At 44.9% G+C, this 17,758-nt stretch overlaps 1 protein-coding gene across 10 annotated transcripts in view; it reads left to right on the forward strand.

Moving 5' to 3' along the window:
* LOC139237968 (uncharacterized) overlaps positions 1-17,758 on the forward strand; it is a 142,132-nt gene that overhangs the window by 117,879 nt on the left and 6,495 nt on the right. For 5 of the 10 annotated variants that reach the window (XM_070867311.1, XM_070867315.1, XM_070867316.1 and 2 more), the window contains 4 exons: positions 1,401-1,889; positions 6,546-6,641; positions 14,979-15,152; positions 16,488-16,692. In XM_070867311.1, coding sequence (XP_070723412.1) covers positions 1,401-1,889; positions 6,546-6,641; positions 14,979-15,152; positions 16,488-16,692 — 964 coding nt within the window. The remainder of the gene's footprint in view (positions 1-1,400; positions 1,890-6,545; positions 6,642-14,978; positions 15,153-16,487; positions 16,693-17,758) is intronic. The other 5 variants (XM_070867313.1, XM_070867312.1, XM_070867314.1 and 2 more) reach the window with 5 other exon arrangements.

The following is a 17,758-nucleotide window of genomic DNA, read 5'->3' on the forward strand; positions in this document are numbered from 1 at the left end:
CATTGCTCAACCTGGAGCTTCGACTTGGTTACCTTTGTACTCTGGGAGAAGTTTTGAGTTTTATTTGAGTCTCTGCATTACAGGTGTGTCATGTGTTTGCTCCATTCTGCTTCATCCTTAACATTAGGAATGTACAGGAGGGGGAATAACTCAGAACTGCTGAGGAAACATTTCCATCCCATTAAACATCTCCAAGTCTTCTGATTATAATGGTGCAACTGCCCTTCCCTATTGGGGGTGGGTGGGGGTTTGAAACTACAAACATCTTATGTGTGTAATCTTGTGAAATTCTTCGCCACTCCATATTTTCTAATGGTGCTGCTGAGGATTCAAAGCAAGCAGAAGAAATAATGGCGAACCGTCACTCATGTAATGATGTGGAATAAAATCTTTAGATAATTACAGTTGTGAAAAGACACTCCTTGTTTTACCTGTTTTTTTCCAGTTTCTCTCCTTGTCTCCTTAAGGCACTAACTCTTGCTGGGTTACAGCTCTAAGGGTGGGAGCAGTGCTCTGTGTGCGCATTCTTCACATGGGGAACCCTAGACCGAGGGTGTCTACAGAGTTAACCATGGAGGGCATCGCAACTGAACCCAACCATGACCTTGCCCAAGGTCCTCGCACACATACTTTCCAGTACAGGTCATTGTATAGTGATACTGTCTAGTGATGAGCGGGAATCCTAGCTGGTTTTCATTTTGTTCCACCTGGGGGCTCAGGTCACTTTGTAGTGCTCCCCTGGCTAAGATCAATTAACTCAACTTGGTACGACCCCGGCCATTTCCTTTACACACTCTGCCTTTGGTGAAGCCCAAACTGAAATCTATAACGTACCCCTCTGCAGATTCCAGCACTGGAATTATCTCCTGGGACTTTAAATAGAGAAGGGCAAAAAGAGCTCCGATAGCGGTGTTCAAAATGGAGAGGTTTCGATAAGTTAAATTGGGGCAAAGGCTACTTCCACTGATGTATAAGTTGAGAACTAGAGGGCAGAAGTTTTATCACCACAAGAGAGAGGTTAGAATCTTTTGTTATACACATAGAGGGTTGTTCGGAGGTAGAATGTCCTCCCAACTGTGGGGTAAGCAGAATCCATAATCGCTTTTAAAAAGAAAGTGGATAAATATTTGAAAAAGAAAAGTTTATAAAAGATCAGGAAAAGAGCTGAGGAATGGGATGATGCGGCTTCAAATATTTGTGCTGGCACAGGCTCGATGGCCCGTCTGGCCTCCTTCATCTGTGCTGTAAAACGTTTTGTGCTCAGCAAGCACCAAGCAAACCACAGTCTTTGCAATCAGGACTGTTGAACATTCATTTGACTTGAATAGATGGCTGCACGCACTCAACAGCCGGAAGTCACATTAACACGTTGATTTGTGCCCTGGTCTCTCCCCTTGCAGCCGCAGACACTTGCTGCGAATTGTGTGGCCACTACTTTGAAAACCGAAAAGCTTTAGCCAGCCATGCCAGAGCCCATCTCAGACAGTTCGGGGTGACTGAATGGCACATCAACGGCTCGCCGATAGACACCCTGAGGGAGTGGATCCGTCAGAAGCCCAACATTAACCTGGGCTCGCCTCTGAACTGTGTGCAGGACCGCCCTCTTCCAAAGCCCATCAGAAACCACATCAAATCTGTGGTTAAGGAGTTGCCGGGGGAGCTGTGTTCACTGCCAGGGGGTAAGACGGTGAAGTTGGAGCCGATGCAGCCCAAATCAATAGAGCTGGGGTTTCCGGCCTCACCGCTGCAGAAGAATCCAGAGACAGAAAAAATGCCCCCGACCGAGTGCTACATTCCCACAGATCTGAGCCAAGGCAGCATAACTGAGTGCACCCCCAGCTCCTCTATGCCATCTGAGGACGATGAGCCACATCCAAAGAAAAAGAGAAGTAAGTTTGTATTCGGTATTTGAGCAAATATTTTATTTTTAAAAAAACTTTTTTTTTTGAAAGCAAAAGAGAAAAATTGGTCACTTGTTTCTGTGCAGCGTTCTCATCTTAAAGGCGTAGGTTGGAACTGCAGATCGGGACAGACCAACTGTTCAGATTTGACCTACCACTTTAAGAGCCAGTTCCTGTGAAGCCCTTCCTTTTAGTTCTAACCACTGTATATAAACTTCTAGCAAAAGTGAAGACTTCAACTTAATAAAGAAAAAAATGAACGGTCTTTGCTCTTCTAAAAACCAACATAAATCGGATTCCAGTGGTTTGGGGGCAGGGGCTTAGCATGGCTAGTAACACTTTATTTGATCTATCGCGGCAGCCCCTAGCTCTGTAGAATTCTTTATTTAATCCATCATTGCAGCTGAATGATGTCTCAATGTTGGATGGAGCTGAGGAAGTACAGGTTGAAAGAATTCCCCTCTAATTGTCGGCCATTGGTGTCAGTCAGTCACTTCCTTTGAAACAATACGAATCTCGCCCCCCCCCCCCCCCCCCAGCCAACCATATTATAAATCCTTGTCAGGCCAGTGCACTCACATAGCAATAATTTTTACCTAGTGGTGTCAATGATTATAAATTCCTAAGGGACTGGATTAATACATTCTGCTGGCAGCAGATTCGAGGGGATTTCCAGTTTGTTCGGTCCTTGTTTTGATATTTGCCTCCACCATTTAACATCATTTTTTTAACATGAGCCCTTCATCGCATAATAACATCCGTGATCCACGATTGCATTCAATTTTATTTTTCATTTTTCTTTGTCATTCAAAATCTCTGATACGTCTTTTAAGTGCAGTGTAACTCTGCTCATTAAAATGAACCATGGACGATTTTTATTGAACCAGGACTTGCAAACCATTTCAGCATCTCAACATTTTGCAACTTTTTTCCACCATTGCTCTATTTTCTTTCTCCTAGTACGGACAGAGGGAAGGATGGGGCTATTGATATTTTCACCATCTGTTGGTGAATCATAGAATCTTACAGCACAGAAGGAAGCCATTCGGCCCTTCTTGCTTTTGCTGGTTGTTGGAGAGCTTCTCACTTAGTCGCATTCCCCGGTCTTTTGCCCACATTTTGTGGAATTTTTTTTTTTAAGTAAAGTTTTCTTTTATGATTTTGCAGTAGGTCCTCTTTTGTGGTGCTCCTAATTTACCTTTGGAGTAAGAGCAGTGATTTAACTCCACACTGTGCAGTTTGGCAACTTTTTGTGCATTCACCTGGGTTACGTGTTTTTTTTTTTGGTACGGTAATCATGCTGCTGTACTGCACTTATATTCCAAAACACTGAATCCTCCACGGTGAAGTTTTGTCTCACTTGCTGTTTGATTTTTTTTTCCTCCCCTCCCCCTCCCCCTCCCGTGTTCTACCTTCATGGTAGTGGCTCAGGCTGGGGTGTAATTCCTGGCCACGGGCGGTCTTCCAGTACTTTGTGGACTTGAACAGTGTGGGTCAGCAGATTATTTGACTGTGGGAGCTGTCGCAGCCAGGCCTGATTCTATGCTCATGGCGGCCGTGTTAGTGTGCGGGCAGGCACTGAATGGCAGTCAGAAGTGGGAGCACTTTTTTATTCATCCTCTTCCTACCCCTTCCCCCTTTCCCCACTTTCTCAATGACGACCTGTACACAGAGAGCAGTTGCAGTTGAAAAGCATCACGGTAATTTACTGTAAGAGTACAGAAAAAAACTAGCTCGGGAGAAAAGTGCAAACAGCTATCTTTACACCAGGGCTCTAAACCGCTGATTGATTCTAAATAGATAGCTGCAGCACCCCATTGCTTTCTGAGTTCATCTCACCCAGCCAGCTTCTACTGCTTTTGATGACTGAGAATTTTCTGCTTTCTGTCCAAACAATATTGCTTGTGTATTAATCCCCAGCATTGTCTGTGGACTGTTCTCCTCCCTGCACAGCATTGCTTGTGGTGACTGCATCACCGTCAACAAACCTAAAGTATACACGTGCACCGTGATGCTCAGTGACGTCAAAACGTTACCGAAAACCCAGAAATTAACCCACCTCTCCCCTCTCTGAGTCACCCTGATTACCCCCACCCCATAAAGAAATACTAAAATGGAAGATAGACAGGAGTGATTGAAGGGCTGCAATCTCTGCCCTGGCTTCAGGTGCCCATTCCAGTTTCATTATTGGATTTTATCATCTGAATCCTGCAATGAGATTACTGCCAGTCACATTTCCTCCTGCTTTTAAGTACACATTACAAGCCCAAGCACTTTACATAGCATCATCAGTTTAAAGTTAATTTTCCTCAAGACGCTTCACCAGTGAATGTTCTGCTTCCACTGGATGGTGGCCAAATGGAAAAGAATTACCGTACAATGACCAAAACTCCCCTGTAAACTGAGATGATGTAGGTCAGTAATAAACAGACCAGCAGGAGACCGAGGCCAGATAAGAGTGCGAGGGCTAGAGTTAGGTAGTAACTACTACTATCAACTAAAATTTGTTAACAGACTTCAGCCTAGTTCGTGCTAAAACACACAACAGCGGCCTTCTAAATGTAGTTTCAAATTTCAGGATTTCAGTGTTCAATACGTATTTGTGACATCTGTAATATTATTGCAATAGTAACAGTGTTTTGTTTACCACGGCGCACACCCAGGAAATGCAGTCCTTTTTCTCTTGGGTCTGTTGAGTGAGGACAGGTTCAGGCTTGGCTGTGACATGTGCACTGCACCCATGGTCAAATAGTCCATTTAACCACACTGTCCAAGTCAAACATGAAGAATGGTCATTTGGGCGAGGTATAGAGTCGCTGGTGAAATTTGTGTAATTGATGCTAATTGTCTGTCGAACTTTCCCTCTACTTTCCTGAAACACTCCCGTGGAAGTGCCTTGGGATGTTTAATTTCATTAAAGTTGTTGTTGAAGAACATAGGAGCAGAAGTAGACCATTCAGCCCCTTGAGACAAGATATCATTACTGATCTGTAACCTAACTCTATCCACACCTGCCTTAGTTCCATATCCCTTAATACCCTTGGCTAGCAAAGATATGTCGATCTCAGATTGAAAATTATTAATCGAGCGTGGGCGAGTTCCACACTTCTACCACCCTTTGTGTGAAGACGTGTTTCCTAACTTCTCTCCTGAACAGTCTAGCTCTGATTTTAAGCACATGTCTCCATGTCCTACACTTCCTCACTAGTGGAAAAGGTTTATCTATTTACCTTATTAATTCCATTCAAAATCCTATATTCCAGGGAATACAAGACTAGTTTAGGTAAACTCTTCTCATAATCTAACCCTTGGAGTTCTGGCAACATTCTGGAGAATCTGTTGCACTCCTCCCAAGGCCAACATATCCTTTCTACGGTGTGGTGTCTAGAACTGTACATAGTACTCTAGAACAGGGCATTGTACAGCTGGAACAATCTCCCCTTTTACATTCTAGCCCTCCAGATATAAAGGTTAACATGCCATTAGCCCTTTTGATGATTTTTTTAATACCTGACCCCTGCATTTTAGTGATCAATGTGCATGGACCCCTAAATCCCTTTGTATTTCCACAGTTCCTAGCTTTTCACCATTAAAAACGTGCTTGGATCTATCCTTTTTTGGTTCATAATGGATGACCTCACACTTGCCTGTGTTGAAATCCATTTGCCACAGTTTTTCCCCCACTCACTTAATCTGTAAATGTCACTTTGTAATTTTATGGTTCTGTCTACACTACTTACTATGCCACCAATCTTTATATATCGGCAAGCTTGGATATATGGCTCTCTATTGTGTTGTCTTAAGTCAATAATAACTGAAGTGAGTAGTTGAGGCCCTGGTCCAGATGCTTGTGGGACACCACTAGTCACTTCCTTCTAATTCCAATATATACCCATTATCCCTACTCTCTGTCTTCCATTGTCCAACCAATCTCCTAACCAGCTCAATAATTTGCCTTCAGTTCCATGAGTCTTAATTTTAGCTAACAGTCTCTTGTGGAACCTTCTCAAATGTCTTCTGGAAGTCCATATAAACTACATCCATAGACATTCCCACGATTACCACCTTAGTTACTTCCTCAAATAAATGTCATTTGCTTCGTTTGATGTGACATACCCTTTACAAATCCATGTTGGCTCGCTCTAATCGGCTCAAATTTCTCTAAGCGAGAAACTATAGATGCCAATAACTTTCCCACAACAGATAGACTAACCCGTCTGCAATTTCCTGGTTCCTCTCCCTCCCCATTCTTAAATAATAGTTAAGACATTAACTACTTGATGAGCGCTGGTAGCTCTCTGGTACTTTGCCCCAAGTGGTTATTCTTCATGTGCGACCATAGATGGTGAGTGTCATCGGGCTATTTGTCCGTCTTCCCCCGACCCCCCAACCGGGATTGGAAACATAGAAAATAGGTGCAGGAGTAGGCCATTCGGCCCTTAGAGCCTGCACCACCATTCAATAAGATCATGGCTGAAGATGGGGGGAAAGGGGCATTACAGCTGTGCTCAATCCTGTTATCCTGTTCCCATCCAACACGCGCGTGCACACACACTTTCTTTTATTAGAGGTTGCTGGATAGTTAATCAGAGCAGGAACCTTATCCTTTGTTTTTGTCCCCTTTCCCCATCTCTCAAAACTCAGGGGTACTGCTGCCAATTGGAGTCTCCCTACCTCCTCCCCGATTGATTTCAGCTAACCCGATTCACAGACCTTGGAATCGAAGCTGGCTCCTTCCTGGTTTGTATATCTCAGCTACTCGTTGCCTTTAGCAAATGGGTCCTCAGCGAGATGGAAGCCCTTAACTGTGCGGAGTTCGATGAATCGAATTGTCATGTAGCTCTAGTCCCAAGACGACTTATACACTTCTTGGCAATGGTGTCATCTGCCCTGGTGGTATCTGCGTGTCACCGCTAGGCTACGATAGAATATAAGTAGAGTATGGTGCTACTGTGTGGTTCCTCTGCAACCTCTCCCAGGACCCCCAGGGGTGGAGGAGGGAGAGAGCATGGGGCAACAGTGTTTGAAATGCCCTGGTGGTGTAGGTACTACTCATTTGAGTAATTGTGTGTATATTCTAAGAATTAAGCTGATTTCACAAGCCCTGGATTAATCTAGTCTGCCTCCTGAATAGAATATATAGATAATGCATTTGCAGTGTAAGTGTGTAGGATCTTTACTTGTAATGCTTTAAGTGGAGTCCAGATAAGGTTCACTGGGAAATTAAATCCCATAACCTATGTTTAGTGTGGCAGCTTATTGTTTGGACCTTTCGTCTCTGCTGCAGATTATACTCAAAGCTACAGGTACTATCGAATTTGCCTTTTTATAGATAAAAGTCAAGGTTAGAAATTTAAAAAAACATAAGCGACTGAAATAAGCACAGAAAACACTGGGGTAACAGCCGGTCGGTCAATGTCTGAAAGAGGTCACGCTCTTGGTTCAGGTGTCCCCCCTGAAATATTGCCTCACCCTTCCAGACATTGACTTTCTGAGCGCGCCCAGGATTTTCTGTTTCCAAATAAAGCAGTCTTTGAGAGTCACAGTCAAAAGTTATAGGGGAGGTTAATGCCCTCGGAGAATCACCCTGGGTCTCTCGCCTTGTGCAGTGTGTTGTTACCCGGGTTTTGGTGGACGTGTGAAATTTCAGCAACTTGAACTCGAGCGCCCGGCAGAGGAAATACAGATTTTTGTCATTCTAAACTTGGATTGTGTCTGGAGCGACATGTTGATATAATAACGAGAGGGGAAGCTGCCATGTTAAATGGGTTAACTGATGTTCAATAGCAGCCACCAAAGGTTTCTTGGATTGATTAGCCAGTCATAAGATCATAAGAAATAGGAGTAGGTCATTCGGCCCCTCGAGCCTGCTCCGCCATTCAATAAGATCATGGCTGATCTTCTACCTCAACCTCACCTGCCCACACTGTCCCCATATCCCTTAATATGCTCTCAGCTTTTTAATCAAAGGTTGACTTTATCAGATATATTTAGTGAAATGGTAATACTGAATTACCTTCTCATTATTATAAATTTGAACATTTATGCAGGGCAAAATTATTTTTGTTTGAGAGCTTGGACAAATTCCTATTTTTAGTTTGCATCCTTAGCAAGTGCTTGATGGTAAGATTATTGATAGCACAAATATTTGGGTTTTCTTTCACATGTCATGGGCTGACATTAAATCTGCTAAAATAAACCTTATGAAAATCCAATTTTTTTTTGTACATGCTGAGCAACAATATCTTGCACATCATGTACAAAATCCAAGTTTATCAATAGCTGGAAAAGTTGGATGGGGAATACTGAGGGAGAGGAAAGGAACATTACAGAATTGGTGACCTTTTAAGGTGCTTTAATATTGTGTATGGATCATATGCCTTTTCTAAAAGTGTCTAACAGTGCCCTTGGGTTACCTGCCTTTCATCATTAACCAGTCTATCGCCAAAAGAAGGTTTAGAGGGAAACTCCAGGAATATATCCCAGAAAGTGTATTACTTCCCACAAAGTACCGCCTCCTTCAAAAAAGGGGGAAAGCCCCCAAAACATGTAATATTCCAAGATACATTTATATAAGGAAATGAGTATGGAAAATTATAGCAATCTTCAAAGGGGAATCTAACGAGAATATTTCCTTTAATGCATTGTACTTGGGTAAGAGAAAGTAATGATATTTGCTTAATTGAAAAATCTGAGCCAAGGTGTTGAGGGAGCTTCTGCAATAAAGGCATCCCTCTGCAGCAGTGGAATGCTCTCCAGAATGTGTGTGCTTTTACTCAAATAGTGAGCATTGGGTGCTCCCCTCTCAGCCTCATTCCATCCCGCACTGCATAAAGCAGTGGTTGCTCTCCCAAACAAAATCGAAAAGTAAACTTTGAACTCCAGCATAGGCTGATTCCAACTTGTGAAACTTCAGGGGGGAGTCCTCTTGACTTGCTGGAAGCTCTTTGTTCTGCTTATGGTCTCTTGATTGGAGCAATAAAATGCTCACTAACATGGCTGCATCAGCCTTCAAATATCTCTCTTTCCATTGTGGAGGATTTAAGATTGGAGGACGCCATTCTATCAGAAGAGGAGCACCGACGATGCAGACGAGACTTGTTTTAGAGTAAGGCATTGTACTCCGTTGCAGGACCGGACTGTTTCAAGAAACACTGGGCAGGACTCTGGCTCTGGACTGTCTATGACCAGGCAGTATTTCTCCAGCAAGTGAAATAAAACCTCAATCTTGGAGAGGAACATCTTCTGGTATCCAGTTCATGAAAGGTATCGGGGAAAGTCAAGCCTTTGCCTGACCCTCGGCATTGCTGTGGGTCTTCAGTGCATTCTCCATCATCCAACTCGGGCCTGTTTCAATTTACGGCCTTAAATTTCTTGCACTTAAAGCGGTCACACATGCAAATTAGTTTGCGCATCAAGTCGGAGCGTTTCCAAGATCACATGGCAGATCCGCCGTGTTTTTATTTGGCACTCGGCTAATTTTATCTTGCAATTTGTGGTTGTGCTGCAGAAACTTGAGTGCAAATTTCACTGCTTTACATTCTTGAGAGTTCTGGTGCATTGTAACAACAATTGAGAATTACCTAAATCTAGACGCCATCTTGTTTGGAGAGGGTCACTTTTGCAGAGTATTCTCATCGCTTGCATCCCTTAAGGAGCTAAAGGATTAGCAACAAACGGAAGCTCATTGAACTCGAGCTGTGTTGAATTGCATTCCGAAGGTATACCCGTGGAGTCATGTCTACTCCGGATTTGTTTCCATTCGTGGCACATTGATCCTTGAGGCAGATCGTTGGGCCAAATCAGAGTTAATCCACTTTGTTCCCTCATATTACTTTTGAATATTTGCTGTACATGGATGATGAACAAAAGGGCAAGAGAGTAAAATAGCCTGTTTTCAGAATGGGGAGAGCTCCCTGATGGGGCTATTGTGATACTACACCGTACAGTCTTCGGTTTGAGCCAGAGTCTGTGCTTACTTAGCTGATCCTCGCAATTGCAGTGCTAGTTAGCTTAAGCCATCCTCAACTAGGGATTGGAAAATAAATCCACCACGCTTCCCTCGCTTTATTGCACAGTGACCCCTGTTGGAAAACCTGCATATGTGAATTGTTGGGTGAGAACAGAACTAGGTCAGTTGTGATGCCCCTATAGTTGAATAGGCTTCTGAACGAAGAATGGTCTTTTGGTCAAGGCAGGGGAGGGCTGACCACCCCAGCAGAAAAGGAAAACAGTAGGTGGGGAGACTGGTGTGAAGGTACAGCTTTGTGTAGCAGGGGAAGATTGTATGGCCTGTGCAGTGTAGGAAATGAGTTGCTCAGTTGTTTTTCCCCTAGTTGGATGGTTTGCCATTGGTTGGAAGCCATTGTCTTCAGTCCCTGCTGCAAACTCCGTTCCCCAGCCACCGACTCCATCCCTCGCCCTGGCAATTGTCTGAGGCTGAACCAGAGCGTTCGCAACCTTGGTGTCACGTTTGACCCCGAGATGAGATTCCAACCACATATCCACTCTGCCACCTCTTTAACATCGCCCGACTCCACCCCTACCTCAGCTCATCTACTCATCCATGCCTTTGTTACCTCGAGACTTGACTATTCCCAACGCACGCCTGGCCGGCCTCCCATCTTCCACCCATCTTGAACTCATTCGTAACTCGGCTGCCTGTATCACACCGCACCAAGTCCCGTTCACCCATCACCCCTGTGCTCGCTGACCTACATTGGCTCCTGGTCCGACAGCACCTCAGTTTTAAAATTCTCATCCTTGTTTTTAAATCCCTCCATACTCTCGCCCCTCCAGATCTCTGTAATCTCCTCCAGCCCTATAACTCTGAGATCTCTGCGCTCCACCAATTCTGTCCTCTTGTACATCCCCGATTTTACTAGTTCACCATTGATGGCCGTGCCTTCAGCTGCCTGGGCCCTAAGCTCTGGAATTCCCTCCCTAAACCTCTCTGCCTCTTTTTAAGACGCTCCTTAAAACCTACCAAGCTTTTGGTCAATCTATTCTACTATCTCCTTATGTGGCTCAGTGTCAAATGTTGTTTACGCTCCTGTGAAGCGCATTGAGGTGTTTTACTACGTTGAAGGCGCTATATAAATGCAAGTTGTTATGTGGTTTGTCAGTTCTTAATGTACGTGGAGAATAACTTGCATTGAAAGGATCCCTGGTACTGCTGCCATTTGCCTAAATGGCACAAAAGCATAAGAACATAAGAATTAGGAACAGGAGTAGGCCATCTAGCCCCTCGAGCCTGCTCGCCATTCAATAAGATCATGGCTGATCTGAGCATTAATCTGAATACTGAATTGATTTCCTTTAAAAGACCTTTTTAAATAGATCTTGGTCCCAAGCAGGAAAGTAAAGAACTTAAAAATGCAACATTTGTATTGGTTGGATCTGATTAAATCCAGCTATCGTTTGTTAATGTAAAATAAGTACATATATGATATCTGCATCAATCCAGATGTCTCCCAAGGCCCTTAGGGGATCAGCTTGTTGCCAAGATGTTGGCGGCTGCTTCAGTAGGCTAGGCGAGTTAGGGGCCTGACTGGTACAACCACAGCCAGTGCTGTCGCTGTTACCAGTAAGCAGGAAGGTTCGTGGCACTATACAACAGACCAGGTTGCTTGTCCTCTCCACTCGAGGTAGACCACAGTCTCGACACTGCAACTTCCAGACTGCCTGTAACATTTGTTGGGCAAAGATTTGTTGACCTGAGGGACACAAACATTTAGTATTTTTTTTGCTGTCTCCATCAGCTTGGAAATTGGCTCCAATTAACTTGATTAGTGAGGCGAACATTAGCTGAGACTTTCCTATTCAGTTCACTGTCCCCTGTCCCACCCCCCGAGGTCCCCATTATATTTAGGAAATGATTCCTGGTTCCTCCTGCGCTGGCTTAGAGTGGTCCCAATCAGGATTAGTTGCTTTGACATAACAGTTGTGCAATGGTTACGTTCTGTACTGACCCTTTTGGCTATCCGTCTCTTTGCTTTTGGACATTAATCTCTTATTTTGCATGCTCCATTTTAAAACATCATTCGTAAATTGCATCTATCCTCCTATTCTGCGCTTGTCACTATTCACTGGTCCGGTAACTTTTAAAGCTTCTTATAGCTGTTAGATCAGCCATGCTGACCGATAGCTTGCATGTGAGCACTTTTCTCTCAGTCCTGTGTTTGTTTAATTTTCCTTTCGCTCCGTGCACCAAGCCTGGCTGGGAAGGTTGAGAATCTTGTTCCGAGGCCACCCTTCACTGCAATTGATCTGCTGAGCACAAACGAACATACATATAAACATGACTGACAGGTAAAGGCGCTCTGGTCCATCAAGCCTGTCCCAAATAATTGCAATACTTTGTGTATCCAGCCCACCCAAAACATAGAAACATAGAAAATAGGTGCAGGAGTAGGCCATTCGGCTCTTCGAGCCTGCACCACCATTCAATATGATCATGGCTGATTATTTTTGCAACTTTAGTATTTTTGCAACCATTCCTGCTTTCTCTCCATACCCCTTGATCCCTTTAACCGTAAGGGCCACATCTAACTCTCTTTTGAATATATCCAACGAATTGGCCTCAACAACTTTCTATGGTAGAGAATTCCACGGGTTCACAATTCTCCTAAATGGCATACCCCTTACCCTTAGACTGTGACCCCTGGTTCTGGACTTCTCCAACATCTGGACTTCCTCACCATGTGATCTCCTGGGACAGACAAAAAACCAATTTTTTTTTTAAACTCAGACCAATTTTAGGGGGATAAACTTCTGGGAAATTCCTCTCTGACCCATCTAGGCGATGGACACTGGTTCAGGAGACCACTCAGGCCCTGAATTCCCTGCAGTGCCTACCCCTCTGTTAGAGGTGATCTCTGCCCCAGCCAGGATCAGGTCCAGCTCGAAGGAATTCAGCGAATCAGCATCCACTACATGAAATGCTGCCTGTTCCAGTGGGCCACTATTCTCTCGGGGAAAGTACCACCTCCTGACGCCTAATCTAGTTCTGGCCTTATACAACTTAAATTTGTGACCCCTGCTTCTCAATCTATTGAATTGGAACAAACTGTCAACTGGAACACAATCCAGTCCCTTCATTATCTTATAAACCTCAATCAGATCCTCCCTAAGTCTATGCTTCTCAAGTGTAGAGTCCCAACTCTTTTAGTCTATCTTGATAACGAAGATAAGAAGTGGAAGGGTGGCAGAGTGATATTTCCTCCAACTGTGACACTTCCCCTCCCCCACCGCCACTATCACCGCAATAAGCGCGTGTCTTTAGTATCGCATCTCCCCACATAAAAACTGAGCCAAGGCTGGTCATTTACAACAAGTGGAATTATAACTCGTGGTGCAGCTTGCTTGTGCACCAGTGGGTTGAGTTGAATTTTCAGTTGTGAAAATTAAGTGGTTCTCCCACTCCGATAGGGGCTGGCTGAAGAGAAATGGTATCAGTAGTTCCTTCCTTCTCCTCGGAGTGGAGGTGGGGGGGGGGGGGGAGCTCATTTAATACACTCCAAATGCCCCTCAGTATTTTTAGAGTTCCTAAATCCCACCATTTCTGGATAGCTGTGATAATCTGTGGGGCTGAGAGCATGTATCTTCCCAAGCTCTTGACCTGGCTGCTCCTTCATGATGATGTGCACTCAACTTTCTCTCCGAGGTTGGCCATCATCTGTCTGAGAAATATTGGGTGCTAATCCATATCCTGCGATCTATGACACAGCATGTTGGAACACAAGGGGCTATGTTATCAGATTACTTTATTGATAAACTGCCACCTAATACAGCCCGGAAGGTGGATCAGTATTGGGGGGGGGGAGGGGCGGGGGCGGGGGGGTGGAGAAGCTCCGCTTGTTTGTGGCTCAAGTTTCACTCTAGCTTACTCTCACTCTCCTTGTCGCATCTTTTACACGGACTTTTATTTTGTGTTATACCCTGATGTTTCAGCCTCAACGCACTCACTGGTTGTTACTTTCATTAGAGCGCCGGGCCTTCATTGAAGCACACCGACCGATGCAGTGTGTGCTGGTTGGGGTTTGATGCCCGGGTCAGGAACCAAGACCAACTCCTGCATTGGGTGTGGGAATTTGAACATTTTCCAGATTGCACTCATGGATGGTTTTGGGACGGGGGGGCAATTCTAGGGAGGAGCTACATTGTAAAGAACAATGCAGGGGCGAGGCTACACTGTAATGAGCAATTCCGGTGCAGGAGCTGTATTGTAATCAGTTGATGCGGAGCTGATTGCTGCACTGCAGGTGTAAGTAAGTGCATGGTCGCAGTAGTGGTGTTGGTTAATGAGCTAACTGCTCCTTCCACCTCTCGCATTCATGTCTTTTCAACTGCACACCGTTTCTCAGAAGATCCAGCATTTCCATTGGTTTTGAGTCTACATTGCTCATAGGAATCTGTTAGTGTCTCAAACATCAACATGAGGACTCAATCAAAATGCATGAAATTCTAACTAAAAACGAAAGTCTACATCCAGATTTTATCCAGTGCAGCACCTTGAAAGGAAATTCTTTTGAAGAACGTTGCCAGATTGAAAGGAACTAATTGTAACAGTGGTAAATGCTGGTCATAGGGACAAGCACCGTGAGGGAGTGGACTCTGGGGCTTCCTTTACTTTGCAACTTTTTCCCCCCCCCCCCCTTCCTCCAAATACCTGGCTTGATGCATGGATGAGGAGTGACTGAGTGCGTATGTTTGTGTGAGAGATGATTTGAAAGTGGAGCATCCTTCTGCTTTGCAGTCATTTGAGAACTCCCTAGTCAGATAGGGCATTACCCTAGCTCTCGATTCCACCCCCCCCCAGCTGCCTGCCATCTTTACTGATCCATGACCTCCATGAGCAGCCCCTAATGGTACACAGTGACATTTCTATTTCCACTTCCCGCAGCGCCCGCTAAAGAAACGTGCAGTCAGTCCTAACCTTGAGGGCCACTATTTGTGCTTGTGGGCTCGTGTCCACTAGGAACTAGGTTGAGACCTGCCAGAACCTCAATTGAAAGTAGGGATCGAACTGTGGAAGGCAGGGTGGTAACTGAATCTTAATTTCATTTTGGACAACAGAGCACCCAGTCAAGTTAGGAACCTGTGAGTATTGTGGAGTGACACTAACCACGGGTGTAGGCCTCTCCAACCACATGCGTGGCCATCTGAAATCTGGACTGAAAAGGAAGTTACCGAGTCTGTCTCAGTTTGAGGAACTCCACGAAAAGGCTGAACCTGCACTCACCGACACATGTGAGACCCTTTGGCTTTGTATAACGTAACCAAAAAAAAAAACAGGAAAAAAAACCTAAGATGTAAACTTTGACAGTGCTGAAGAGAGAGCTTGTTAAATTGAAATGCACTGTGAAGGAATCTGTGTGTGATTATACATGCTGTGATCCGGACACGAAGTTAATCCTTTCCCCCGAATGAAGTTGAGCGTCCATGTTGTGACCTGCTTGAGATCGCAAAGCCTAACCCTAGAAGTTCAGGGACTAGTTGCAGCTTTTGCTTGCTTATGTATATAAGTCTTTTGTTTTAATTTGCACGTGAGTGGATTGTATTTATTGTGCCTTTTTTGTTCTCGCACTCTTTCCCCTGTCTAGAAACCGCGCCAGGGTGCATAATTCATTGTTAATGTGCAAGTAAGCCTGTACCGGTGTAAGATGTGATCAAGCCCCGTTTGCATGCGGTTTGGCTACTTAGAAAACCCTGCATAATATTCACCTCGCAAGCATAACTTATGAGTTCAACCAATTCAGTGAAAGGCTGGTTAACCGTTGGGAAAGAAGTAGAGGAAATTAATTGCACTGATTCTCTTCCCTGTTTAGAGCATAACTTGTAATTTAAAAAAAAAAAAAAATTTTTAAGTGTGGCGCTAAATGTGAAAAGACACATTGTGGGATTATAACTGATAAATGACATTTCTTTTATACCCACTCCATTCATGGCAAAGTCCTCCGTCCTGTCCGGTAAGTGCAGTTAAACCCTCTAAATGGCCGCATGTATGGACCAGAAGGATATTGTGCACTGTTCCAAAATGTTCTTTCCTCCCAAAATTCGGTAATGGAAGCAACCATTCAGTATATCTTGGACCTCTTGAGAAGTGCAGTAACTTGATGATGCTCCTGCACAGATCGATTAGAATACAAGTGTACGTTCATGTGTAGTTGGAATACTACTCTGTTTTAAAAACGTATCCGCCTGCAACAAAACTGCTCACTGACTTAAATGGTTTTGTGTGCTTCCATTTGCCCCACGGATGTTGGATCAGATTTTTAGCAATGAGCAGTCCCTCGATTAGGCCAGGACATGTTTCATTCCGAATGCCTTTAAGCGCCACTACGTTCAGTCAATATATTTCTATACAGTCTTGAGCAGTGGTTTACCATGAGAAGTAAAATGGGAGTTTTTATTGGGCAATGTGATCTTTGGAGGGTTTAACTGTACTGGCAGGTTTTCAGTAAAATGTGACGACATCCGAAATGACATTTCGGAAATGTCTTCCCGCCGGTTTATAGTCGGAGTGGATCTAACTTTTACGTGTAGGGCGAGACCGCGAGTTAACGGCTTCTTTTCCGTGTTCAGACTATGAGCGTAAGCCGCAAAAGCCAGTGGTATGTTCAGAGAACCTGTCACCGAGACGCGAGGAAGGAAAGGAGCCAAAGACATTCAGGCCAAAATCGGAGGAGGCCAGACCGCTCCGAGTGAGACCCGTGATCTTTCCGGTGCCGAAACCTGAACCCCTCTCACTGGTGAAGTTTACAGGAAACATCTACACTCTGAAATGCAGGTACGTACCATGGCCACACAAGGGAATCTGAACGGGCTTTTTAATAAACTTGTTCCTGGGCTGTGGGCGCGGCTGCATTGATTGACCATCCCCAATTGACCAGAAACTTAACTGGACCAGCCACATAAATACTGTGACCATAAGAGCAGGTCAGGCGCTCGGTATTCTGCAGTGAGCGTCTCACCTCCTGACTCCCCAAAGCCTTCCCACCATCTACAAGACACAAGTCAGGAGTGTGATGGAGTGCTCTCCACTTGCCTGGATGAGTGCAGCTCCAACAACACTCATGAAGCTCGACACCATCCAGGACAAAGCAGCCCGCTTGATCAGCACCCCATCCACCACCTTCAACATTCACGCCCTCCACCACTGGCGCACCGTGGCTGCAATGTGTACCATCTAATGCACTGCGGCAACTCGCCAAGGCTTCTTCGACAGCACCTCCCAAACCCACGACCTCTGCCACCTAGAAGGACAAGGGCAGCAGGTGCATGGGGGCACCACCACCTCCACGTTCCCCTCCAAGTTACACACCATCCTGACTTGGAAATATATCGTCGTCCCTTCATTGTCGCTAGGTTAAAATCCTGGAACTCCCTCCCTAAGAGCACTGTGGGAGCACCTTCACCACAAGGACTGCAGCAGTTCAAGAAGGCGGCTCACCAACACCTTCTCCGGGGCAATTGGGGATGGGCAATAAATGCTGGCCTTGCCAGCGATGCCCACATCCTAGGAATGAATTTTTTAATTTAATCCCCAATTCCCTGAAAATATGGTGTTCGGCGTTCTCCTTTAATCACTGCTGTTCTTGTGGGGCTGGTGCTCCCGTAACGGTATTGAGGAAGGGATTCCAGGATACTGAAGCGGTGACCATTGAGCAGCAGAGAACATACGGCCCTGGGATGGTGTATGGCTCGGAGAGGAACCTGGTGATGGTGTTCTCACCACATTGCTGCTCTTGTCCTTCTCGGTGGCAGAAGGAAGTACTGTCTGAATAACCTTGGTGAGTCGCTGAGGTGCACCCTGGAGACAGAGTGGATGAACTTGAGCTTGGTGATGGGGCAAT

Source organism: Pristiophorus japonicus, chromosome 24 (genome assembly GCF_044704955.1).
Source record: "Pristiophorus japonicus isolate sPriJap1 chromosome 24, sPriJap1.hap1, whole genome shotgun sequence".
Classification (NCBI taxonomy): Eukaryota; Metazoa; Chordata; class Chondrichthyes; family Pristiophoridae; genus Pristiophorus; species Pristiophorus japonicus.